Raw genomic sequence first — 27,138 nt, 5'->3', positions numbered from 1 at the left:
ACCGTCCGACTGAAACGTCAATTTTTGATTCATGAAGTGTGGAAACAGATTTTAATTGGTATGTGGGTAAAGATTACAACACTACGTTTAATAAATAAGTCACGGATGAAAAGTATTGAGTGATTTATTGTCTCATTTGCATTACTTAAGTAGGGGATAAAATTTGCACATTTTTCGGATTTGAAAAGATGATCATGAGTTGAATTTTCCTAGTATTTTATGGGGGATTCGGAGCTTATCTGAGATAAATTTGAATTTAATTAAGCTTTTACAGAGGCGGCCTAGTTTGGGAGAGCAAAAGCTAATCCTTGATGATTGCTTTCGGTGATTATCTGATGCAATCTTAACACGTGTCGTTTTACCTACGTATTAGTAATTTTCTAAGAATTTGTATGTACGAAGGAGATAAATATTATCCTCGGTACCTCTTTGATAATTTTAATTGATGGAAAATTTTGCACGAAAGGATTAACTAACACCAAAAATTGGACATTTTCGTGTGTTCCAAAAAATTGAGAAATGGAAGACTTGAAAAATCAAGATCTAAAAATCGAAAAGTCGAAAAATCTTAAAAATAGAAAAACCGAGATGTCGAGAAATCGAATCAGAAAATCGTAATCTCGAAAAAATAGCAAAATTATAATAACGAAAAATTGAAGAATCGAAAAATTGATAAATCGAAACATCAAAAAACTACTTAATTTAAATTTAAAAAATTAAAATTTAAAAATTTGGACAATAGAAGTATCGAAAAACTAAAAAATCGATTAATTGAGATATTTTAAAAATTTAAATATTGAAAAACGAGAAGTCGAAAAATCGAAACATAAAAGAATCGAAATATAGAAAAGTCCCAAAACTGAAACAGCGAAAAATTGAAAAATCGAAGAAAGATAGAAGAATGGCAAAATTGAAAAGCCGAAAAATCGAAAATTTAATAAATCCAAAAATTTTAAAATCAAAAACCTGAAAAATCGAAAATCGAGAAATTGAGAAATCAAAAAATCGGTAAGTCGATAAATAAAAAAAAAATAAAATAACGAAAAATTGAAGAATCGAAAAATTGAGAAATCGAAAAAAGTCAGGAATAGAAAAAAATGAAAGTTGAAAAATTTGAACAATCGAAATATTGAAAAATCGAAAAACTGAAAAATCGAATTGAAAAACCGAAAAATCTAAAACCGAAATCGGGAAAAGTCAAAAGATCGAGAAACCAAGACATTAAAAAACTGAAAAATTAAAATTAAAAATTCGAAAAATTGAAAAATCGAGAAAACGAAAAATCTAAAATTTTTAAAATTGGCAAATTAAATTATCGAAAAATGGAAAAATTGTAACAACGAAACACCAAAAAATCGAAAAATTGAAGAATTTAAACTTTAACAATCAAAAAATTGAAAAATCAAAAAACGAGAAGTCGAAAAATCGGAGAACGGAAGAATTGAATTATTGAAGAATCCCATAATTGAAATACCGAAAAATTGAAAAATCGAAGATAGAAGAATCGCAAAATTGAAAAATGTAGAAATCTAAAAATCAGAAAATTGAAACATTCAGAAATTGAAAAATCGAAAAATCGAAAATTTAATAAATCCAAAAATTTAAAAATCAAAAATCTGAGAACTCAAAAAATTGAAAAATCGAAAAATTGAATTGGAAAACTGAAAAAGCGAAAATCGAAAAGTCCAGAAATTGAGAAATCCAAATGAAAAGTCGAAAAATTTTAATAACCTAAAAACCGAAATGTCAAGAAATTGAATCAAAAAATCGTAAAATCGAAAAATTTTAATATAATCAAAATAACAAAAAATGAAGAATCGAAAAATTGACAAATTAGATTATGAATGACGAATGGAAATACTAGAAAATCCCAAAACTGAAATATGGTTAATTGACAAATCGAAAAGTCGAAAATTCGAAAATTTAAAAATCCAAAAATTGAAAAATCCAAATCGTGAGAACCCAACAAATTGAAAAATCGAGAAATCGGAAAGTCGAAAACAAAAATTCATCAATTGAGAAATTGAGAAATTAAAAAATCAAATGGAAAAATTTTAAAAAAAGTAAAATCGAAAAATTACAAAAAATTAAAATAACGAAAAATTGAAGACTTGAAAAATCGAAAGATCGATAGACCAAAACATAGAGAAATTAAAAAATTCGAAAAATAGAAAAATCGAAAAAATTGAAACGTCGAAACACCAAAAAATTGAAGAATTTAAACTTTAAAAATCGAAAAATTGAAAAATAAAAAAACGAAAAGTCGAAAATCGAAAAATGGAAGAATCGTATTATTGAAAAATTCCAAAACTGAAACACTGAAACACTGAAAAATTGAAAAATCGAAGAGAGATAGAAGAATCGAAAAATTGAAAACTCTAGAAATCGAAAAATCAAACAATTGAAAAATTAAAAAATCGAAAATCATGAATATTGAAAATTTCAATACAAACAAGTAACAAAGATTACTTTTTGTAGAAATTTGAAAACACTAGTACAGTAAAAGTTACATTGTTACAATTAATAGTGTCTGGTTATATTCCAGTTAAAAAACTATGACAAAATTCGTGATAAAAAACCGAAAAACGCAATTTAAAAATTTGGAACTTCAAGAAATAATTCGATTTAAACTTGTTTTTAAAAAAGAAAACAAATGATTTACATAAAAGTAAAAATATTGAATATTATTTCGTTTAGTATTGTTAGAGCTATGACGTCATCGACATTTTGGTGGCGATAATTATTATATTAATCTTGATACTTTCAATCTAAAACCAATCATAGCTATATTCGCAGAATTTTCATTGATGATCCGTGAACTTTGCTTTTTGAGACATTGTGTGTAACGAATTCTTAAAAAAATGATTTTTGAGATGATGTCATCAGATTTCCGGGTGTTACCCGCATTGAAAACCAGTCCTTATCGTTATGTAATTCTCGAAAATTCTGTGATATCAATTGCAAAATTTGACGGTGTAAATATAAATAAATCATAGATAAAAAAACCTGTGACTTTGAAAAATTGTATTTTAGCGTATAAAATTATCAAATTTAATATATATCTTTTGAAATACCAAATACGTTATCTTTAGTAAAGTTTACCAGGTGTCCTGCTGTCATGTTAATCATCGAATGATAGTAATTTTTCTGTCTTGATAAAATCGTCTTTAACTCAGAAAACCGATAAAAACCGCATCCAAAATTGACGTGAGAATTATCAACAACATCTTATTATACGTCGTATTCTAAGATAAATCTAGTGCGTTAAAACGAATACGCGTAAGCCGCAGTGTGCGATGACACTGACAATTGACCATCGTCATTTATTTGCTTCTCCATTTTATTTCGTCAATATGCTAAATTTTCAGATTTTTGTTGTTTTTCGGGCTCGCGGCGAATCCTGGATTCAATTGTATATTCTGCCGAGAGAACAATTCCCCGAAAAGTTCGGTGAAAATCTCCACGACAAACTACACTATCTACACATGCATTGTGTTATCACAGGGAAAACCGCATCGTACGGTTTTGGATAGTGCTTCCAAGAAATCAAGATTTTATCTCAATATTTCCGTGGTCGTATCTTCTTTCCCGGAATACCTGTCTATCGTATCGTATTTGTTTACTACGTAGCTACATTCGCCGAAACGACACGTTTTGTTTCATTATATTGTATAAATTTTATCGCTCTAACGCAGGTAAATGCTAAAACTCCACAAACAGGTTGTCGTTTGAATGAATTACTATATTATCGAGAAATACTATATCGGTAGATCACGGGCAAAAAACTCATTTGCGTTACTTATTTCTAATCACTGATAAAAATTTGATGTCAGATGACTGAATTGTTTTACTACGTTTTGGTATTTAGGACAACGTTTAATTTCGTAAGACGCTGGCCATTTTTTCGGAATGAATCGAAACTTGATTACTTTTTACAAAAATGGTTTTTACCATGTTATTACCGCAGTTTTACAGAAGCTGATTCAGTTTCGTGCTGGGGGCAAGTCACGCGCTCTGCGGTACTCAACAGGTCTCTGATGCAATATTAACAGCTATGATTTTACTTGGATATTACTAATTTTCCACGAATTTGTGTCAATCTATAAAATTAATGGTTGGTATCCACGACACAGGTTTTGATGTATGGACTGGAACAAGGAAAATTCTTAGTGATTTAGAAAGAAAGAAAGAGAGAGAGGGAGAAATTAAAGTAACATTTTTATGGCGCAAAATTTAAAAAAACTTGTAAGTCGTAAAAAAAACTGAAATGAATTTTATGATTTGCATAGAGAACAATTTTTTTAATGTTAGATGTCTCGACCTTGTTAAACATGTGACGTTATCGACGATTTAATAAAATTTACAATTAATTAATTCATAATTTTTACCTATAATTTTGTGGTGTATGTATTTTCGTCGTATATCACGATTATAAAAAAATAATTTTAATGCGGAACGAATGTAAAATTAAGTGTACAAAAACTCTGACGATGTACAATATTTATATAATACTAAAATACTGATAATTTTTTAATCTAGATGTGGAGAGCGTCTTCAACGGAATACACAGTACTTGTTTCATTTTCGTGACGTCATTTTTTCCACTGCAACAGTTAGAAATTTGCTCTAATTTTATTTATCAGAGATTTTGTTTGAAATTCAGACGTCAGTAAAGAGCATAAAATAGTAGCATCGAAAGTGTTAATGGCGATAATCGCCTCCGAGCTGCCGCCTCCAGCTTTTTATTTTTAAGTACAACTACGATTTTTTTGTCAAAAACTAAAAATATTTACCGTTTCATATAGTATTGTGCATAATTTTTTAGAAAAGAGGAGCGGTCATACGAATTTATTAAGGCATTTTTATATTTTCTTGGATCTCCAGAACTTGTAAGATACGAAATTGATCAAGATGCGGTTATAAAATACGCGATGTTTTATTTAAGAAAAGAGAAAAATCGAAATTTGGGCCTATAAAGAAGTTGATAAGAATACCTATCTAAAAATACATATATAGCGTGTTGTATTTAAAAAAACTAAGTTGTACGCTGTTCCTCAAAAGTAGAAAATAATAGTGTATAGTTGAAAATAATTTTAATGTACGGTACTCGAAGAATCATACGACTTCAGTTTGGGATATTTTTCTATGTCTAATAATAGACGACATATCGAGAACCACGTGCTAAGTGATTCATCCTGTATATTGCAATGTCATATGACTGCGGGAATTCACAAACTACTTGACTGAATTGTTAGGCAATACACCTAATTATTATTAATAGAATTATAGTACATGCGTTGAAATGTACACAAGGAAATATATGGTGATTTTTAAATTTTTGCTCTAGTTAGTCCTCACCCTTATGTCAGCCGTTTCAGTTCACTGCTGACGTATGTCATGGCCAACTAGAGTAGAAATTAACAAATTACACGGTATAATAATTAACAAAGACCACCGCACCAATTTCTAGGCGACAGGTGTAAAGATAGCCATACTTTTGAATTCTCTTTTCCTTCTCGACTTTTTATTTTATATACCGGGTGTCTGGAATATGACGGACCACTTGGTGTCTTGTTTTTGAAAAAATTGCGAATTATCCTGGGGTTCCTAGTCTTTTTTATTAATTTAAAAGAGTCTTGGTTATTATCTGATATTTTCTTTTTTAAAAAATTAAAAGAAATCTTGAGGCTTTTGTACTCTTTCTTTAAATATTTAAAAGGATTTTGTTGTTGTTTTTAAATTATTTTGAAAAAATATTCGGGTTATTTGGGTCATTTTTGTAAGAATGAAAACCAATCTTGTGGCTGCCTGGTATTTTATTTTTGGAAAAAAAATTATAAAAGAGTCTTGGGATTGTTTGTGTCTTTTTTTTAAGAACTTAAAGGATTTCGGGAGTCCTAGGTATCAAAATAATATGAAAGAGTCTTCAGGTAGCAATAGTCTTTTTCTTAAGAATTTAAAAGAATCTTGGACGTCGTCGGTGTTTTGTTTTTTAAAAAAATTAGGGGGCTGGGCTGTTCAAAAATTAAAAAAACGCTAATCGTAATTTTTTTATATGCACTAAATATTTGCTAAAAAATTTAATCCTTATTAAAAAAAAAAAATGAGAGAACGGGTGGGTGGGCGGGGCGAAGTTTAACTTTTTCTTACAAAGTCTTTTATAAGCACGCAATAGGCCCACCCACCCACCCGCTCTTCGTTTCACTCACTACACTTAATATTGTTCAGTCTTATCTTAGCAAGTTTTAGTCCCGCCCCTACACCCTTTATTTTCTTAGAAGATACGTCATTTGCCACAATCAATCTTATCTTAACAAGTACTAGCCCCGCCCACCCGCCCTGCGTTTTCTTAGAAGATATGCCATTTGCTACAATCAGTCTTATCTTAGCGAATACTAGCCCTACCCACCCACCTCTTACTTTACTTATGACTTATGAGATGTCATTTACCAAAATCAGTCTTATCCTAGCAAGTACTAGCTTCGCCCACTCACGTTTTTCTCATTGACGATTCTATTTCTGTTGAGTATAAGACCCAGCTTTCATTCAAACCAGGTAAAATAAATCACTGAAATGGAGGCAGGGTGGCTGGGTGGGCGGAGCTAGTCTGTTAAAAAAAGAAAAAACGCGCTAAGAGTTTTTTTTCTTTTTTTTTGTACTAAATATTTGCTATAAAATTTATTCCTTATTTTAAAAGAAAAAAATGAGAGAACGGGTGGGTGGGCGGGGCTAAGTTTAACTTTTTCCTAGAGTCTTTTTATAAGCAAAAAATATGATAGGGGTTTCGAGAGTCCCAAAAAAATAATAAAAACTTTCTTTATGATGTAGATTACGAAAACGAACGTAATTTTATAAAAGTAAAATCGGCAACACTGCACGCTCCTAATGCGTCAATATAGTCTTTGCCATTTCTATTGAAACACCACCTGTTGATTTTGCCTAAAATTTAGCAATTGCTAATAGTTTTCGGTTGATTGACAACGGCTTTTAGTTAGAAAATTGTCTGAATATGAACGTTGTCAAATTTACGAACAAGTGGTGTTTCAATAGAAATGGCAAAGACATTACTTCCATCTTGTAGTCTTTGCCATTTCTATTGAAACACCACTTGTTGAACGTAAATTTGGCAACGTTCATATTCAGACAATTTTCTAACTAAAAGCCGTTGTCAATCAACCGAAAGCTGTTACCAATTGCTAAATTTTAAGCAAAATCAACAGATGGTGTTTCAATCGAAATGGCAGCTGCTAAGATAAAACTGATTTTGGCAAATAACATAGCCTCTAAGAAAAGAGAGGGTGGGTGGGCGGGGTTAGTACTTGCTAAGATAACACTAATTTTGGCAAATGAGATACACTCTAAGAAAAGAAAGGGCGGGTGGGCGGGGCTAGTACCTGCTAAAATAACACCAATTTTGACAAATGAGATACACTCTAAGAAAAGAGAAAGCGGGTGGGTGGGGCTGGTACCTGTTGCGACTGATTTTGGCAAATGACATATTTTCTAAGAAAATAAGAGAGCGGGTGGCTGGGGCTAGTGCCTGCTAAGATAAGACTCATTTTAGCAAATGACGTATCCTCTAAGAAATTTTATTAAATTATTATAAGAAAAGACACTAGAGGCTCCAAAACACTTTCAAATTCATTCCAAGTAAGAATACCTAGATTGTTTTAAATTTTTCAAAAAAAAACGGCGTTCCAAAATTAACTCAAAAACAAGTGAATTCAGAATTTTCCAAAAATAAAAACCAAAGTCCTCCAAAATTGTTTTCAATAATTTACAAAAAAATTCTTCATGGGCTGCCAAAATAATACACTATTAAATTAAAAAAAAAACAAGCAGCGCTGAACTCAAGACATTTTAAAATTCATAAAAAATAAAACACTAAAAGCTGGAAAGATTTTTTCAAGTGCATCCAGCAACTAAACACTAGATTCCTTTGAATTTATTCGAAAATAAAACACCAGGGGACCTAAAATTAACTGCGAACATTTTAAATGTAGGGTTTTGAAAACTTTGGCAATTTTTGATACATCTAATTTATTCATTATTTATTTTGTAATAATTTTATCAAATTATTACAAAAACAACGCAACCAAGTCTTTGTACATTCTAACTGAAATGTTAAAGATGGTCATGAGTAGACAGCGGATTTCTGTCGGGCTACGTCACGATATAGGTGGGGACGCGCTGCATCGCCGGGACTCAGTAGCGGGTGATAGGTAATCACTGAATTTAATTCTCACTTGATTCCATAAATACAAATAACGATTTATTAATCAAACGGCTAAGTAAATGAGAACTGGAATTAACAGCAGAGTGCAACGAAGCAGCGTTATTCTAATCTCAAATAAACGAAGTGCAGCCGGTAACTGCAATAAATTCCCATCCCGTACGAGCCGTACCGAGTTTGGCCTTGTCTAGCCCGACAGAAATCCGCTCTCTAGTCATGAGTGAGAGAAATATTAACCAAAAGTTTTATCCCGGTATAAGACTCGTCCAAAAAAAAAACAGTTTCTACGTTCAAATTGTATACAGGTATTCAAAAATGACGCATAAGTCCGATGGGACGTTATCAAGAAGGGTTTGGTGATATCGCAAGAAGCGGTTAAAAAAACCCCGGGACCAAATTTTTGAAAATATTGAACTTCAAAGTTGAAGAATTAACCTCATCATTCTGATTTGTTTTAGATTTGTTTTAATGAACTATACGTCATTCTTCCCTATTCACAGATGTTATTTTTGACAATTTTGATCGGAATTTTAGTCAGTCACTTAAATTTTCGTTAAAACATTACGAATTACGAAGTTAATTCTTCATCCAGCTTTTGCATCTTTTTGGGAACACCTGTATATTCGACTTGGAAATTTTGCTAAGACAGTAAATTGAGATAGGTTGAGAATGAATAAATGACCGAAACCCGATATTACTTGTCCTTGCAGAAAATATCTTAAAAAATAATAATACATTATGACCCGTTCTAATCCCTTCTCGTAATTTAATGACGTCACGCAAAAATTATTAAAAAAAATCATATCTTCAAATAAAAATATAACCATAAATTGAGAGTTGATTGAAAAAATAATTCGATTTAATCTTAAAATTTTCAAAAATATGATATAATTAGTCTTAATTAACCTCCAAAATAAAACTGACGCCCATAAAACCAGTTTGGTGTACGCAAAAATCTAATTTAGAGACCAGGAATTACTCTGGTGGTAAATTAAAAAATATTGAAATCTTCCTAGAAAATTTATTTGATTTTTCAATTTTGAACTAATTTTAACAATCAAGATATTTAGCCCTACAATGCTGTATATAGGTACTTGTTTTTTAACTAAACATGTGACTGTACTGTGAAAAACTTCCACATTCAACTAGAAAGAAAAATCCAAAAAATTAAACCCTCGATTAAAATTTGATAAAACTGTCATCATTTAAAACTAAAAGTGGATATCACTTTATTAACAATACATTTGCTTCCTCAACTAAGCACAGCGATAAGATTAAATAAAATTAATTTTTCCATTTGGCTTTTTTGTTGGAACACAATTGGTTCAAAAAGTAGGTGTGATTAAATAGATATATCACGTCACGTCAAAGGATAAAGGATATTTGTGACTAATTAGTTCGAAGATTAACAACCTTTTACGTTGTCTCTGTCTCGTACGATTGCATTTAACGTGAGTACATACACGGTTGTCATGTAAACATGTTAAACAAAAAACGTTAAACTAAATTTAGAACGATTCAGTACCTTTGTGCATAGCATCTGTTATCTGTACATCAAAATTATATTTATTCTTTGCACGAGCATGGTTTCTGAAATACTAAAATGCGACTACGATTTATGAAATTACCCGTTTTTCCATATTTAGTCGGTGATCTTTGAGTGCTCGTTTATTTTCAATCGTGCTAGGTCGTGTTGTGGACGCTAGTCATCACTCATCAGTCATCATTAATAAATTGCGTAAGATTATGAAATTAATTTTTGTTGCATAACAAATGCCATCTAAATTTTATAAAATAATATACTTCTATATTTACGGTTTATGAGTCTGCCTCGATTTTTGATCCTAAATATACAGGAAAATTACAAAAATTTGTTTAAATTTACGTTTAAATTTAGAATTCAATGCGAGAAAGTTGTTCCAATCAAAGTTAAAAAATAGCCAGTTTTTTAGTGTTTAATGGGTACATTCGGTCCAAGCGATCTCGTAAAGTCTTGTCGTAATCCACTTGATCCTTTATGGAAAATACAGTCATCGAGATATCGAAGTGTAGTATCTAAGCTCGTTAACAATTATTCTTAATTTAGTAGATATGTGAATGAGATAAAAATTGAACTGTACGTCAACCGATTAAAGTCGGAGTGATATCAGTCGATCAGAGTTGAATTACCGCGATTTTTAAATCGTAAATTTTCCCAAAAATGATTGTTGGGTGCTGATTACGCTCCTGGATGATGATAATTTCTTTAGTGTTATCCACGAATTTGGAAGTGTGCTATATTTTACGTGGTAATAAAGGCGTTATTGATCGTATATTACATTATCATTGCATGTTTAGATGTAGTGATTTTTGTCTTTCGTCCGATCAGTCTGCGTTCTGCATCAGATAAAACAAAAACAAAGTGATTTTCACGTGTTTTCCGTATGACTACCGTTTATCCCATTTTCCGTAATTCACCTGTATTGATCCAGCACGTGGAATTTTTGCAGAATCGGTAATAAGTTCTGCTAAAAATGACATGCCAACGGTCACGTATCATGTTCAAATATTTACCCAGAACATAATTCCTTTTTTCTCTTCAATAAACGATAAATTAACGTTGTGCAACTCAATCATACTCGTCGCCTCGCACAAAGAAACCAGAACCGTCCCTCCAGAAATTGCATCATGCGATCATTAGCGAACTAGGTAGGAATCGTAAAGTAACCAAGATTGACACAAGGATAATAAATTACAAAAGATGATAAGATAAAGACAAGTCCCATTCGGTGGGGGAGGAGGGCCGTACTTAAGATTAGATCTGCAACCGATAGCAAAGAAGTATTGCATTTTTGGTGGCCTGCCAAGGCACGTAGCGGCTTCAAAAAATCTCGACTATTCATTTTTGGCGTTGTGCATGTGCGTGAATGTCGGCGTTTTTATCGTTTGTTTTCTTTCTCGCAGATAAATCGTCGAAAATATGTGGCCAACTGCATTCGGTTGTTACACCCCTTCATGCGGCACATGAACCGACGAGTTCGAACAATTTGAACGGGCATCTGCCTGTTCAAAATCACGTCAACAATTACAACAGGCCGTATTCGACGAATATGGCCACTTCGTTCCCTAACATGAACATCACCAATCCCATAAGGGGGTTGGTCAGCAAGAGGAGGAACCGGTACAAGCAGGATGGGTTCAATTTAGACTTGACATGTATCCTTTTTTTTAAGTCGACAAGTCGAACGAGGTATGGATTTTGATTTTTTTTTTGCTTTAATGTACGATGTTTGATTGTTAGACGGTGCCGGGTATAGGAACAAGTTATATTTTCAGAGTCACATGTTCGTTCTATACACTTTCCTAATCGCAAAACTACTTATTAAAATAAGTACCGGTAACATTATCATTAATTTGAACCTGATTTGGTGATAACGGTAGTTTCGTTGGTGTAGGTTGTTGGTAGTTTTTATTTAATTATTTTAATTTTATGTCACTTTAACCGGCTATTATTATGGAAAATTGTAAAATTGTATAAATGAATAAGACCAGCGAACAGTAAAATAAGTGTATATTGCTAGTAACAAGTGTTATGATAACTAAGAATAACAAGAATAGAACAGTATATGACCGTGCGGTCGAGAGAGATGACTGTTAGTTACGAATTGTGAATTGCGAATGAATCAGTTGAGATTTAAGAATGAATGCTACCCTGTGTTCCAAGGTGGGGGTGGCTCTGGCTCCCACCCTTACGGGTGGGGAGGGGTGAGACAGGTTCCCGCCAGAGGCACTAACATACCCCCCGCCTTGAAACAATTACATTGTTTTAATACCAAATTATAGAATATTACAATGAATATTACATTACATGTAAGCCACCTGAAAGAGATTTACAACACATTATCAGGTACAATACGAGTGGACAAACTTTATTTACAAAACTGTGCATGTAGTGAGTTAGCAGTAAACCAGAAGAAGAATTAATATGAGAACGGACTTATTTACAGAGTAAACCTAAGAATTCACTTAAGCAGCGCTAGTCCAATACTTAAACACTGGATGGACATATTGTTTCTGAATTAGCACTCTCATTGTCGACCGGTAGGGGGCATATTTTTGAAATGGCTCGCTTTATGATCCCATTTCGACACTGCACAGACACTACCCGAACGAGATCGTCTTTACCGGGATGCACTTGCACTATTCTCCCTAACTGCCACTGAAGCGGGGGCAGGTTGTCCTCTTTGATCAGTACCAGAGTTCCGACGTCGGGCACGATTTTTGAGACGGTCTGCCACCTGGATCTCCCTTGCAGCGTCGTCAGGTACTCCGCGGACCAACGCTTCCAAAAATGTTGGCGACAGGATTCAATTAATTGCCAACGGGAGAGCCTGTTGTGAGGAATGGTAGTGTGGTCCCTTTCTACTGGAGCTGTCAATGGATGGCCAACGAGAAAATGGCCCGGAGTCAGGGCGGCCAAATCAGTAACGTCGCTGGACAGCGGCGTCAAGGGACGAGAATTCAAGACAGCCTCAATCCTGACCAAGAGCGTATACATTTCCTCGTACGTCAGATGGTTTTCCCCGATAACGCGCTTAATGTGAGTTTTTACGGATTTAATCCCCGCTTCCCACAAACCACCAAAATTGGGCGCACGCGGAGGGATAAATTTCCACGTAATATTTTCTTGTTTTACTTTATTTTGAAATTCTTTACCTAATAACAATTCCTTTAGCTCACGCCTAGTACCTACGAAATTCGTGGCATTGTCACTAATGATATATGAAATGTTACCACGGCGAGAAATAAGTCGTTTTAAAGCGTTAAAAAATGCATCGGTCGTGAGGTCACCTACTAATTCGAGATGGATTGCCTTGGTACATAAGCAAACGAAAAGGCAGATGTACGATTTGACAGTTCTTTTTCCTCTACCTCTTCCCTCTTTAATGAATATAGGGCCTCCGAAATCCACTCCTACATTACAAAATGGGCGGGCTGACATTAACCGTTCTTCGGGTAAATTCCCCATAATTTGGGTGTAAGGCTTAGGATTGACTTTGAAACAATTAATACACTTGTGTAAAACTTTACGGACTTGACTACGCCCGGATACAGGCCAATAGTTCAATCTTATTTGTGCCAGCGTACCTAATTGACCTGCGTGCAATAAGTGTTCATGCGTTTCTTTTATTATCAAATCAGTTACATGATGCTTTGGCAGTAGAATAGGACATTTTTTATTGAAAGGCATGGTTGAAACATTTCTCAGTCTACCCCCGACCCTAATTAAGGCGTTTGAATCTAAGAAGGGATTAAGGGAAATGACATGACTATTACTGATTTTTTGATTTTTCTTTAACTGTCGGATTTCTGAGGAAAAAGATTCAGCTTGCAACAAGCGGATTATGGAGGTAGTGGCTTCTTTTAATTCTCCTAATGTCAAATTGCCAGTAACTTCAGGTTGTTTCTTTACGCGATTCTGCAAGTTTTTAATAACACGCTTCCAACAGGCTACAAAAGTTTTCAGTTTCGAGAAAGTGGAAAAAAGAGTGAAAATGACCGTAGCGTCTTTGTTCCGTTGCAGGTTTACCGCGACAACAGTGCGTTTTTCAAGCGATGCCTCTGTTTGGGCTAGACTTTTTTCGTGTTCCCTAGAGGTTTTGATTTCCAATTGATAAAGCCAAGATGGTCCACTTGACCATAATTGATGTTTCGCTAATTCTCTTGGATAAGCACCGCGCGTAATTATATCGGCTGGGTTGTCCCGACTATTCACGTGATTCCAAGTACAACCGTTCGTTAGGTCCTGGATTTCGGATACGCGATTTGCTACAAAGGTTTTCCAGTTACTAGGCTCCGCCGCTAACCAGGATAACACTATTTGGGAGTCGGTCCAGCAATAACAGTTCTCTGGAAGAATGCTTAACGTTTTTGATAGTTTGCAGAGAAGTTTGGATAGTAGTACCGCTCCACATAATTCGAGTCGGGGTAGCGAGATTGTCTTTAACGGGGCAACACGTGATTTTGCACATAGTAACCGTACCGATACATTTAACTGAGTATTGATGGATCTAAGAAAAATGGCCGCGCCGTAAGCTTGCTGTGAGCTATCGCAAAATCCGTGCATTTCTAATTTGATAGGGTCCTTACAAATTACCCGTCTGGGAAATTGAAAATTGTTTAGAAACGCTAATTCGTGCACAAAAGCAACCCATATTTTGTGCATGTGTTCAGGTAATTCGTCGTCCCAATTTAGTTTCAAAGCCCACAGCTGTTGCATAATGATTTTAGCCTTTGTTACTACCGGATTGACCAAACCAAGCGGATCAAATAATTGCGATATGGCGCTCATTACAGATCGTTTGGTGACCTTTGTCACCGAAAAACTAAAACCGGCATAGGAAAACGAATCATTTTGGTTATCCCACCTGATACCTAAAGTTTTATTATTGTGTTGTTTGTCCGTTATTAAGCGCTTACCGCTCGATGTAGGCTGAGTGCATTCTTGTATATTGGGATAATTAGACGACCATTTGCTTAACTCGAAGCCTCCCTTTGCCAGAACGGCCTTTAATTCGTCTTTGGTCTCGATTAACTCGCTTACTGAATTTGCACCGAACAATGCATCATCGACATAAAAGCAATTGTTTATTACATTATGTGCTAAAGGAAAAGAAGCTTTTTCATCGAACCCTAACTGCTGAACACATTTAATGGCCTGATAAGACGAGGACGTTAGACCATACGTTATTGTTTTGAGTCGGTACGTTTGGATGGGAAGTTCAGTGGATTCTCGCCACACAATTTTTTGGTAATTGCGGTCGTCGGGGTGAACCCAAACGCACCGGTACATCTTCGATATGTCACATGTTATGACGAACTGTGGTAAGCGAAATTGAATTAATATGGTAAAAAGTTCGGGTTGTAAAACGGGGCCTGTTAATAAATTGTCGTTTAGACTTAAGTTGTTTGAACTAGGACATGAACCATCGAAAACCACGCGCAATTTAGTGGAAGAGCTATTCGGATTTACAACGCAATTGTGAGGCAGGTAAAAGGATTTACTGGATGAATCATCCTCTACAACCTCCATGTGTCCAAGTGCCAAGTACTCCTTCATAAAGGAAGTATAACCCTCATTAAGTTTACGGTCCCGACCCAACTTTCTCTCCATAGACAATAGCCGTTTTAGGGCCACCTCTTTGGAATTTCCCAATTGCGGCGGATTCTTCGAAAAGGGGAGTCTCACCACAAAGCGACCATCGGGTGAACGGCCTGTGGTATCTTTAAAGTGGGTTTCACAAAGCGTACTTTGTGAATCCTTTTTAATAGGTTTGTCGGCGGCTTCAACGGTTTCAATTTCCCAGAAACGAGAAATTCTCTCGTCCAGACTGATTTTATAACAACAGGAAGGATTATTTTCTAAGCCCCTCAAAGTACCGCCAAGAATCCATCCAAGTACTGTATTCTGAAGCACTGGTTGATTTTTTCCCAATTGAATTTTACCGTTAGTCAGCAAGTGCAAAAATAACTCTGCTCCAATTAACATATCCACAGTTGCAGAAACATGCAATTCCGGATCAGCCAATTTTAGATTTTTGGGCAAATTTAAGTGGTTTATATTAAAATTGAATGCGGGCAAATTATCGGTAATTTTTGGAATAATTAAACACTTAACCACTGCACGAAATTCGGAAACTCGGCTAATTATTTCGAGCTCGGCACATTTCGAAAGCCTCGTCTCGCTGTTGATACCTACGATTGACATATTGATGTTATTAATATTTAATTCTAAAGCCTTGCACAAATCTTCGGTGATAAAATGAGATTGACTCCCGATGTCCAACAACACGCGACATTCTTTTACTTTCCCTGACGGACCCTTTACGTGAATCAACGCGGTGGACAAAAGTACACTAGACGTAATAGCTAAATTACATTTTGACGTGTCTTCAGCATTATCGGAATCCTCATCTGGTTTATCTTTTATTTCATTTTCGGTTGGGTTATTGTTTGTTTCCGCGTGCAAAAGCGTGTGGTGCTTCTTATGACATTGTTTACAACGCGTTAATGTGTAACAACTTTTAGCAAAATGATTAGTTCTTAAACAATTGACACAACGATTCATTTTCCTTATTTGTTCCAACCTATCGTTGGGCGTTAAACTTAAAAAATCTGTACAATTGAATATGTTGTGCATTTGGGAACATATAAAACACGGGATTGATTGATTACTGTTAGCATGGACTTTGTTTATATTTGATGACTGAAAAACATGCCTTTTAAGTGAAGCATTCACATTTGGTCTGGGAGTAATAATCGGTTTTCCTTCATTACGAAATTTGTGTAAATTAATTGACTCTAAGTTTCGGCAACGTTTTTCTAAAAATGAAAGTAATTCCGCTTGCCCGGGAATGGTGTTAAATTCAATAGATTCCTCCCATGCCGCACTGGAGAAATGATCTAGTTTGGAGGTCAATATGTAAACAATGACGTCCCCCCATTGATCGACAGGACGCCCCAATGCCTTTAACGTATTTAAATTAATTTGCGCTTGGTCTAGAAAACCGCGCAAAGACTTAGAATCATTTTTATTCACATGCGGAAGGTCGAAAATATTTTTTAAGTGGTTATTGACTATAAATCTTTTATTTTCAAATCTTTGTTTCAATAGATCCACCGCAATAGCGTAGTTATTATTGGTTGTTTTAAGACTTTCTAACGTTTTCCTTGGTTCGTCACCTAAAGACGATTTTAAATAATGAAACTTTTGGGATTCAGTTAGCGATTCGTTGTTACCTATTAGGCTAGAAAACGTGTCGAAAAATGACCCCCATTCCGTAACATCTCCACTGAATTTAGGGAGGTCTATTTTAGGCAATTTAACCCTTATATTGCATGAGTTGGAGAAGGTAGGGGAAGAAGATCGAGATGCCGCATCACCTTTTCTTATGAGCTCGTCGAAAGTTCCATGCAATTTAAAAATATTCTTCAAAGTATCTCTGAAATCACAAACGACAGGTTCGCTAGGTTCCTCGCTATCCGCGTCATCCGTAATTAATAAAGTGTCCGATTTATGTTCAGCCATAAGGCCTAATACCGCAGATTGTACCCGTTTTAAGTCCTCCAACCTGCATCTTAATTCGCCTATTTTTTGGTGGTTTGTAACCTCGGAGATAAAATCCTCATGTGAACGCACGTCGTGAACCAGAAGGATAAATTTACAGAGAGAATCGTTATTCGGCATCGTCGGTACGAGATTAATGCACTACGCAAATGGACAAAACTAAAGCCTACCTGAGTTTCTCGATGAATGACCCTGGATGATTTGCACTGCACTCGCGGCCGTTACCGATTGTTGAACACTGCGCGGATGATTTCTGGGTAATGTTTTGATAACTATTTTGCTGAATTCCAGCCGATGAATGATACGTTGAGAATTACACTTATCACTACCACTGTTATTCTGTCGCTGATCCGGCTCGAAGGACCATGTAAAATTGTATAAATGAATAAGACCAGCGAACAGTAAAATAAGTGTATATTGCTAGTAACAAGTGTTATGATAACTAAGAATAACAAGAATAGAACAGTATATGACCGTGCGGTCGAGAGAGATGACTGTTAGTTACGAATTGTGAATTGCGAATGAATCAGTTGAGATTTAAGAATGAATGCTACCCTGTGTTCCAAGGTGGGGGTGGCTCTGGCTCCCACCCTTACGGGTGGGGAGGGGTGAGACAGGTTCCCGCCAGAGGCACTAACAAAAATAGTTAATAGTTAATCACGACTTTTACATTTGTCTTAAATTTTTATTTTATTGCTTTTTTTCCGCAGTGTGTGATTTTTGTGACTACTAGAATTTTTTGAGGGGTTGGACGGTACTCCGAAATTTTTAAAGTACGTTCCTGGGGTGCGATTTTGTTTCTCGACCGAAAAAAATCCGTTAGCGATAAAATCTCGTTTGCTGATTGGTTGAGATGCTACATTTCTGTCACATTTCTCGATTCTGTCACGAAATCAAGTCTTCGTGCAGCGATCTTTTATCGATAGCTCTGAGTAAAGTGATAAATTTTGGAGACATAACCTCGAAATTTATGTCAAAATAGAAGTTCAAAATCGTAATTCTGAGTTACAAGTTCTTAAAATTAAGGTAATTGTAAACTTTTGAGCATTTAATAAGCTTATATGCAAAGAATAAATGCAAACTTTTGCATTTAAATCCTACGTAATGACATTTATTTTATCGCTTCGATCGAGAAACAAAATCGCACCCCTGACACGGGGTTTTACCTGCTCGTGGCGTCACGTAGATTCCTATTCCAAACATAGCTGTTGTATCGAATTATTTCCATCGGCTTGTTCGTTAATTAATATGTAATTCCAAAACAAGAACTATTAAATCGTTGATAAACGCAAACATTTTTTTTTTCACAAATCTTTTATAATTATAATTACTTTAAAGGTTGATATTTGTATAAATATTTAAATAATGTTAAAAGGTGGTAAATCTGAGGCAAGTGAAACCGTAGAAAGATTAATTTCAGGGCGATTATTGTTTTGTTGTTCAAATTTTTTTGGTAATAAGTAATTTTCTTTTATATAAAAATATGTTAACAAATATGATTACGGATTCGAACAATTCAGACGCTATTTATTTTCCAAAAAAAGCAACTAAATTCTTGTCCATAATTTCTTTACTAGGAAATCAAGTTCTGAGTGATTGATAGATTTAAAAAATTGCTCCTTGGGGCAGTCTTCTCGGCACGGGTGGCTTGGAATTGTGGCTCTCTGCGTGATCCGCTCGTGTTAAAAGGGATTGCGTCACATTATTTTCATAACCATTATCAAAATAAAAAAAAGAACAATGTTGTCGTAACTCAAATAGGAAATGAATAGTTTTAATCGAAATCTGTCTAAATATTAAAAAAAAACCTCTGTTGATTCTAGTTCCAAATTGTCTCGTGCTGTTATTTGGGTCATCCGACATATTTGAATTCAATGTGGTTTTTGAAAAATCGAATGCTTTGACTTTTCTTTTGTGAAATCCGCGTTGAAATTCTCACGCAAAGCCATCGGTAATTGATACAAGTTGCGATTGAACAGTGTATACCTTGCCTAAATGAGCTAGTTTTCATGGACGAATCCTTTTGCGCACCGGATTCGACAGGAACAGCCAATAAAGGAGTTTTGAATAAGGCAGATGTCAATTATTTGAAATAAAAAAGACTCTTTTTCAAAAGCACGATTTTTCAAACACAGAAAAACTAAAAGTAGAATTAAATATAATATGACCTGATTCGAAGTTTCGTTGGCATTAAAAGAAAACAATTTTTTTGGGAGACTCACTGTATTTGGAATGACTCACAAGCTGTTTATTTGGTTTTTAGTACTACAAGCTCATTAGGTTTTTGGTAAAAATCTCAAAAGTAGTTAATATTTTCATTATTAATACCGATATGTTTTTTTTTTACAATTACAATATATTCAATGCTCGAATGCCATAAAAGTATCAGATTTAAAAAATTGGCAGTCTTCTCGTCACGGGTGGAACAGATTTGCGGTTCTCTGCGTGATCCGCTCGTCGTAGAAAGGACTGCGTCACATTATTTTCATAGTCATTATCCAAATCTAAGAAAGAACAATGGATTTATGGTAACTAAAAGTGGAATTGTATGTAATTGAATAGTTCTATAACGTGTAGACATCAATTAGTACTACCGACTGTTTTTTATACTCTGTTTACCCAACAGATGGAATTATAAAAGTAGGAATTGCTATTAAGATTTCGGTTTTAGTGCCATGAGAGAAAAGCTGCATATAACTAAGTGACATGGAAATCAGAACATCCAGTAATAGGAAGAATATTTTAAATTTTTTGTAAAATCAGTAAACGATCAGTTTTTCTGCCACATCCGTAGTAGTACTTGCCAAGATAAGACTGATTTTGGCAAATGACATATTCTCTACAAAAATTAAAGGTGGGTGGGCGGGGATAGCAGCTATTTGCTAAATAAAACTGATTTTGGAAAATGACACACCCTTTAAGAAAAAAAGAGCTTCGAAACTACCGAAAAAATACTTAAAAAAAAACTGTTTTTTGTCCTTGGAACACTTCGAAAATTAGCCAAGAGCATTTTTTTATGAATTCAGATTTGTAGAAGTTATTTTCAGTTTCATTTTTTCGTAAAATCCAACAATTTTAACAGAATTGGTCAAATGACAAAATGTTAATTTTCGAAGGAAAAAAATCATTATCAAATGAAAGTTTTCTAAAATTTGGATGGATTTTGTAAATAGGCTCCGCCCCAAGGTCTGCCAGCGAATGAAAACTTCATTACTATTTAGGTCAGGGCAGTTATGGCTTAATCTTCGGCTTTAATTTTGTTCTTAATATACATAGTATCCTTTGAATAACACGATACTCAAAAAAATGGTAATCTCTTGTAGAGAGAGCAATAATAAAATTTTGCATTTAAATTCCGCTCTCAACGATTATAAAAAAATCATTACAATTGAAATAGGGCGGGTGGGCGGGGTTATATTTTGCCTTTTTTCTTTATATACATAGCCATCTTTTCATAACAAGAAACTTAAAACATGGTTAAAATAGTTGATGCAAGGAAATATGCGTTTTACAATTATGGGGCGGAGCGTAATTGCAAAATCGATATTTCCTTATACAAATTTTCCATTTTAAACATGTTTTAAGTTTCATGTTATGAAAAGAAGTCTACATATATTAAAACAAAAAGGCAAAATGTTGGCCCACCCACCCGCCCTGTCTCAATTGTGACGATTTTTTTCATTCGCCCTGAACCAAGGGGACTCAGCTTAACCGCAAAATACTTGTTTCTTTACAAGAACTTAAAAACATGTTTTTGAGCATCGTGTTGTTCAAAAAATATACGTATATTAAGAAAAAAAGGCAAAATATAAACCCCGCCCACCCACCCCATTGCAATTGTAATGATTTTTTTTTTATTTTTACTTCCCGAGCGTAAACTTTTGAATTTTTCAGTATTTCGATTCTTCATCTTTACGATTAACTCTTTTTAAAATTTATTACTTTTAGATTTTTAAATTTTTTGATATTTTATTTATCGTTTTTTCGATATGATTTTGGATGTTTCCATTATTCGAAAAACACACCGAAAACACAAGAGCAACATGAAAACAATTTCTGCTTTACAATTTTTCAAAATTTCAGTTCGATTAAACTTGCTTTTTTGTCCAAAATTTAATAATTAAAAAACGAGGTCTTGATTAAAACATGAAAAATTGAATAATCGTTTAATTGAAATAAAGAAAATCTAAAATACCTAGAAATTGAAAAATCGAAAAATTCAGGAAACGGCAAATTGCGGATCGAAAAACTCAAGCAACGAAAATTTGCATCATCGAAAATCTAAAAATTCGAAAAATTGAAAGCTATAAAACTGGGAATCGAAAAGTAATATTAAAAAACTGTAAAAGTGAATAATTTTAAATAGAAAAAGTTTAACAAAGCAAGTACAAATTCGAAAAATTGCAAATCGAAAAATTGTGGACCAAGACCTATCAAAAGTCGGAAAGAATTTTTAAAAATCCGACAGTGGGTGTTATTAAAAATATGGTCAGTCATAATATAAATAGGCGCAGTGAAAGCAATTAAAAATTAATTATTTAATAAAAATTTAAATATAGAAATTGAAAAATCCAAAAACTGTAAAGTCGTGAACATTTCAGTTGTAATAAATTTGTTCTTTTTGTTCATAATTTAAAAATTAGAATCTGGGAAAGTGAAACGATAAAAAATTGAAAATTTGAAAATCTAAATATTAAAAATCGGAAAACTGGAAAACCCAAAAAGGAATAAACGAAAAATTAAAGCATCTAGAAATTGATAAATAGAGCTAACCGTAAAATCGAAAAACTGGAAATTATGATATTCAAAAAATCCAATGTTGATAAATTGAAAACTTAACAAATTGCAAATCGAATCTTTAAAAAATTGCCAAATAAAAATCGAAAAACTGAGAAGTAGTAAATGCAAAAAACTGAATAATTTTTAAAAATCTAAAAATGGGTGCTATTAAAAAATCCTCAGTCAACACGATATGTAAATAAACGTGACGAAAGCAGTAACATTCGAATGTGCTTTGTTCTCATTGTCGAAATGCCTTGAATTAAAAATTATAAAGTTAAAAAAAATCAGATGTAAAAACTGAAAGACTAAAAGTGACAAAATCGTAAAACTGAAAAATTCGTATTTTCAAAAATCGAACAACTGAAAAATCATAAAATCGAAGAATCAAAAAAACTGAAAAAACGACAAATTGAAAAATCGAATGTTAAACGTTCAAAAAATTGTAAAATTGAAAATGTATGAATAAAAACAAAAAAAAAATTGAAATCAAAATTTGCAAAACTAAAAACTGAAGCAATGAAAAATTGAAGGAAGTTCGTTTACAGAAATTCTCAGAGCTAGCAACTATCTTTATTAAACGTTTAAACTAAATTTATGGAAAACTGATACTGATATTTTACCGTCGAAGTAAAATGAGTGATTAACAACAGAAATTGAAGTACATATGTAAATCTTTTCCGAAATTCTTGATATCATCAAATAAAAACTGATTTTCTGGCATAGAAAAATTACACATTACATAGTTACTATTAGTTATAAAAATTCTGAGTTTTTAACTGTTGGATTTTTCAATTTTTCTATTTAACTTTTCTCGTTTTTTCACTTTTTCGAATTTTTATTTCTCCAATTTTTTGAATTTCCAGTTTAATAGTTCGATTTTTACTTCCCGAGCGTAAGCAAAGGAAGTATTGTAATCGAGTCCGTCGGCCGACTCTCTACTTTTGCATTTTCTCGACCTATCATGACCCCTAGAGGACGAAGAAATAGGTCCCCGTTTCCGTCTGTCTGTCCGTCTATTCGTCTATCTGCCGTCCCGGATTTTTATTAGACAGATAATCTCCGAAAGTATTGCGCCAATTGTAGTCAAATTTTGTATTTATATTAGGTATATCATGTGGATAATAATCCCCATCATTAATGTGGTAACGTCACTTCAAAATTGTACATAGTAATTTGGTTTTAAATTGTATCAAATAACATAGTCTTACACATGTAGTTTATGACTCCGAATTGTAATTTTACCCGAAACGTCCAGATTTTTGGGAAAAAATCAAAATTAGGAAACAACATTTTGACATTTAATTTGGAATCTACAAAACCGAATGCTTTGAAATCTTGGGGATGGTTTAAAGTTATCATAAGCATGGTAAATTTTTTATCAAAATGTATGGGATCATCCCTCCTAAAAAATTAATGACGTCACCCCAAAATTTTGATGAGTTTGTACTTGTGATTTCTCGTTCCATGAATATTTTTTGGATTTGGATATACAGGGTGGCCCAAAAAAATGTATCATTGTATTTCAGGAGCGAGGGAAGTTCTGTCAAAACAACTTTCGTCCAATTTTTAGAAACTTAAAACAGGTTTAAAATGGTAACTGTTTGTGAGGAAATATGGATTTTGCAATTAGGCTCCACCTCCTCTAGATCTGCCAACAAATGAAAACTTCATTACTATTTAGATCAGGGCAGTTATGGGTGGGGCTTAATCTTTGGCTTTAATTTTTTTCTTAATATACATAGTATGCTTTGAATAATACGATACTTAAAAAAATGTCTAACATGGTAATTTCTTGTAGAGAGAGAAATATGTAATAAAAATTTGGCATTATAAAAAAGTCATCACAGTTGAGACAGGGTGGGTGGGTGGGGCATATATTTTACCTTTTTTCGTAATATACGTAGTCGTCTTTTCAGAACAAGAAGCTTAAAACATGTTTAAAATGGTAAATTCTTGTAGACAAATATCGATATTGCAATTAAGCCCCACCCCTCGATCTGACAACGAATGAAAAGTTTTGCAGTTAAGCTCCGTCCCCCTGGCTCACGAAGAATAAAAAAAATCATCACAACTGGGATAGGGTGGGTGGGTGGGGCTACATTTTGCCTTTTTTTCTTAGTACGTGTAGACTTATTTCGACAACAATCGTGCTTAAGTCCACAATGAGCTAAGCATGACTAAACAATCTTTCGATTTTATCAATTGAAAAAGAGGAAAGTAAATTTTAATAACGTCGAAATTTTTAGTTGTATGAGAAAATTGTCATCGTTGAGTAAACAATCTTTTTTTGTTCTTGTTTCCCTTTTGCAGCGAAGGGTGTGAACAGAGTGTTCTGATAGCATCCAAACAACGCAATGTTTTGTATAGGACGTATTATAATTATCTAAATTACAGTAAAAAAGAAGAAGATCATTAACTAGCTACAAAAACTTAAATTAAGAGTAAATTTCAAAACTATTAAGTTTTATGTAAAAAACCTTCAAAACAGAAGTATATGAAGTAATAAACTGTAAATATTATACCTCATTTCATTTTTGAGTTATCGCTGTTGGATCTATAAAATATAATTGGACACATAAGCAGGTGCCATAAACGTTATTTGTATTTATATTTACAATAATGTGGGGCATTTAATGTGTTACTTGTTGTTGGCGCGCAAGTCCTGAGTTATACAGAGTGATCAAACAACACAATAATTTCTCATGTTATTAGGTTACTTGTGGTAAAAATAACATAATCAACTTTATCCACGACAGCATAACATGTTCGGAATTTTGTATACTAACAAAATTTTATAGCCTATAAGTGTCACCTCTGGTAAAAATCCTCGTCCGGCTGTGATCTGTGACTGTGATTTTGCGGATTAGTAATTTTTTAAATTTAGGTTCTAAAATTTTATTAGTGTACAATTTTACCGGGCATGTCTTAATTGAAAATTTGCAAAAACGTTTTATGATGTTAATTTTGTTTGTAGACACTATTGTTATGACAATGGCAGACTAAACAAAAAGCAAACATGTTCTAAAAAAATGTAAATTTGATTAATTTCGCTTTCATTTTTATTCATGGCACAGATTCTCGTGTTCAAAGAGATAAGTTTATATTTTCAGATATAAAAGCATGTGTCATCATCACTTATCGTATCACAATGTCCTTGGTGTTCGACTGGACATTGCAATAGTTTTCACAATACTTTGTCGGTTAGATGCTGAATTTCTTGTTAACCTTGTGAATATAGCTACAAAATATTCACTGATACACAAGGTTGCGCAAAATTTCAGCACCTAATAGTAATAAGATAACGAACATTAATAAAAATTTGAAAAAAAAGTAATTGTTTTTCAGTAGTGTAAATAAAAGTAAAATTGTGTATATATATAATTTTAACGAATTTATGTTGCGGCTTGTAGGAGGTATTCGCTGCAAGTGGCCAATCTTACAACGCTAATAAAGTGTAAAAGTTACTATCATGTGTATTGCGGTAAATTATGGCTTCTGCAATTTCATTTTTGGGCCAAATTTATATCGCAATAATTTCATAACAAACTGTTTTATTTGCCGAAAATGCTGCGTGGGTCGGCTTCAGCAATAAAATATTAGCGGTTAAGCATTAAATTAAAAAATTAGTCTAAACCCAATTAATTGCAAAATTTGTTAGAAAAAAGTTAATAAAATAGTAACATTCTTTATCATAATTAAGTTTACTGTTTAAGGTAAGTTTTTATTTAAAATCATATTGAACAAAGATCAAGGATAAACGATTAATTTAGGTATAAAGTTTCATCAAGGTTCGGACATTGAGGTGTTTCAATAATTTAAAATTGAATATACATACTTAAGTCGTTTGCTTTATTTAACTGCATCATTGTTATTTTATGCTAAATGAACTAGTTCACCGACAATATATCGTCACCAATGGCATTGTTTAAAGCTGTAGAAGGTGTGTTACGTTATAATTAATAATTCATAATTAAATATTGACAACTACATTTAACCGGTATCTTTATTGTAAAGCAACATAGGATGTGTTTGTGTAAAAACTGATAAGGATGCTCCGTAAGAATTAATAATAATATTTATCCAAAGCTGTCGGTATTCAACGATTTTTCAGATAGCGTTGTACGAGTTATTTAAATATGCATTTGATTACATTGGCGTTATTTAAAAAAATACTGGAAAAATTAAAGGTCTACATGACGTGTACGCTAAACTTCAAGTATACAATCGAAGCTGATTAATTCCAAGAAATTATGAAAGCTTAAGTAATTGGTAAAACTGATCTTGTTTACATTTGTGGTGTTATTTTTATCGAAAGAAACAAGAACAAGGTAAATGTGTAATTATTAATAGCGCTATTGTAGTAACCTCTAAATTACTGTTCTTATTTTACAGATATAAATTTTTCTACATTTTTTAGAAAACTTCACTGTGCCATACATGGGTACCCTAATAAAGACCGAAATTTTACGAGATAATTCTGTGACCGTGGTGACATTTATTAGTTGGCTTAATGAAGAAGTAATTTTATCTTAAAGGTGACCAACTAAAGTACTTTTTTTTAATTGCTGCAAATAATTTACGCTACTGACTAAAATTTTTTATTGGTAATTAACTACTGCTAGAACACATTGACAAAATTTTCATCATCCTTTTCATATCTAAATGTACAAGAATTCAGTCATAACAGATACTCGTTACGCATGTTTACCTTTGTAAAATCAAAGTAGCTCGACTGCGCCTTGAGCTTTTGCTGTTTGCCGATTAGTTTGATGTCTTTATCAAACATTTTCGTTTTTTTTCCACATTTATGCGATAACCGGATTTACTAGTTACCATGCAAATTATCCATCTGGGTCTTTTTTGTACAGTTGTAATAAATAACCTATTAATAGCTGACCATTAGCAGAAAAAGTTTCAAATTTCCGTGAAATTGGACCTTTAAACTCCAAAAAACTAATTAAACAGCATTAGATTTGCACTAAAACCAGTTTTCGAAATTCATAAATATTCAAATTTT

General features: G+C 33.4%; 1 protein-coding gene across 2 annotated transcripts in view; it reads left to right on the top strand.

Annotated features, from left to right (window-relative positions):
* LOC135133058 (phosphatidylinositol 3,4,5-trisphosphate 3-phosphatase and dual-specificity protein phosphatase PTEN) overlaps positions 1–27,138 on the top strand; it is a 62,000-nt gene that overhangs the window by 10,537 nt on the left and 24,325 nt on the right. For both annotated transcript variants that reach the window (XM_064061310.1, XM_064061309.1), the window contains exon 2: positions 11,177–11,428. In XM_064061310.1, the coding sequence (XP_063917380.1) occupies positions 11,177–11,428 (252 nt within the window). The remainder of the gene's footprint in view (positions 1–11,176; positions 11,429–27,138) is intronic.

This window comes from Zophobas morio, unplaced genomic scaffold, assembly GCF_036711695.1.
Source record: "Zophobas morio isolate AGI-343-1 ecotype UQ-CSIRO unplaced genomic scaffold, CSIRO_AGI_Zmor_V1 ptg000021l, whole genome shotgun sequence".
Taxonomy (NCBI): Eukaryota; Metazoa; Arthropoda; class Insecta; order Coleoptera; family Tenebrionidae; genus Zophobas; species Zophobas morio.
Note: the sequence above shows the minus strand (reverse complement) of the source record. Positions and strands in the feature narration are given on the sequence as shown.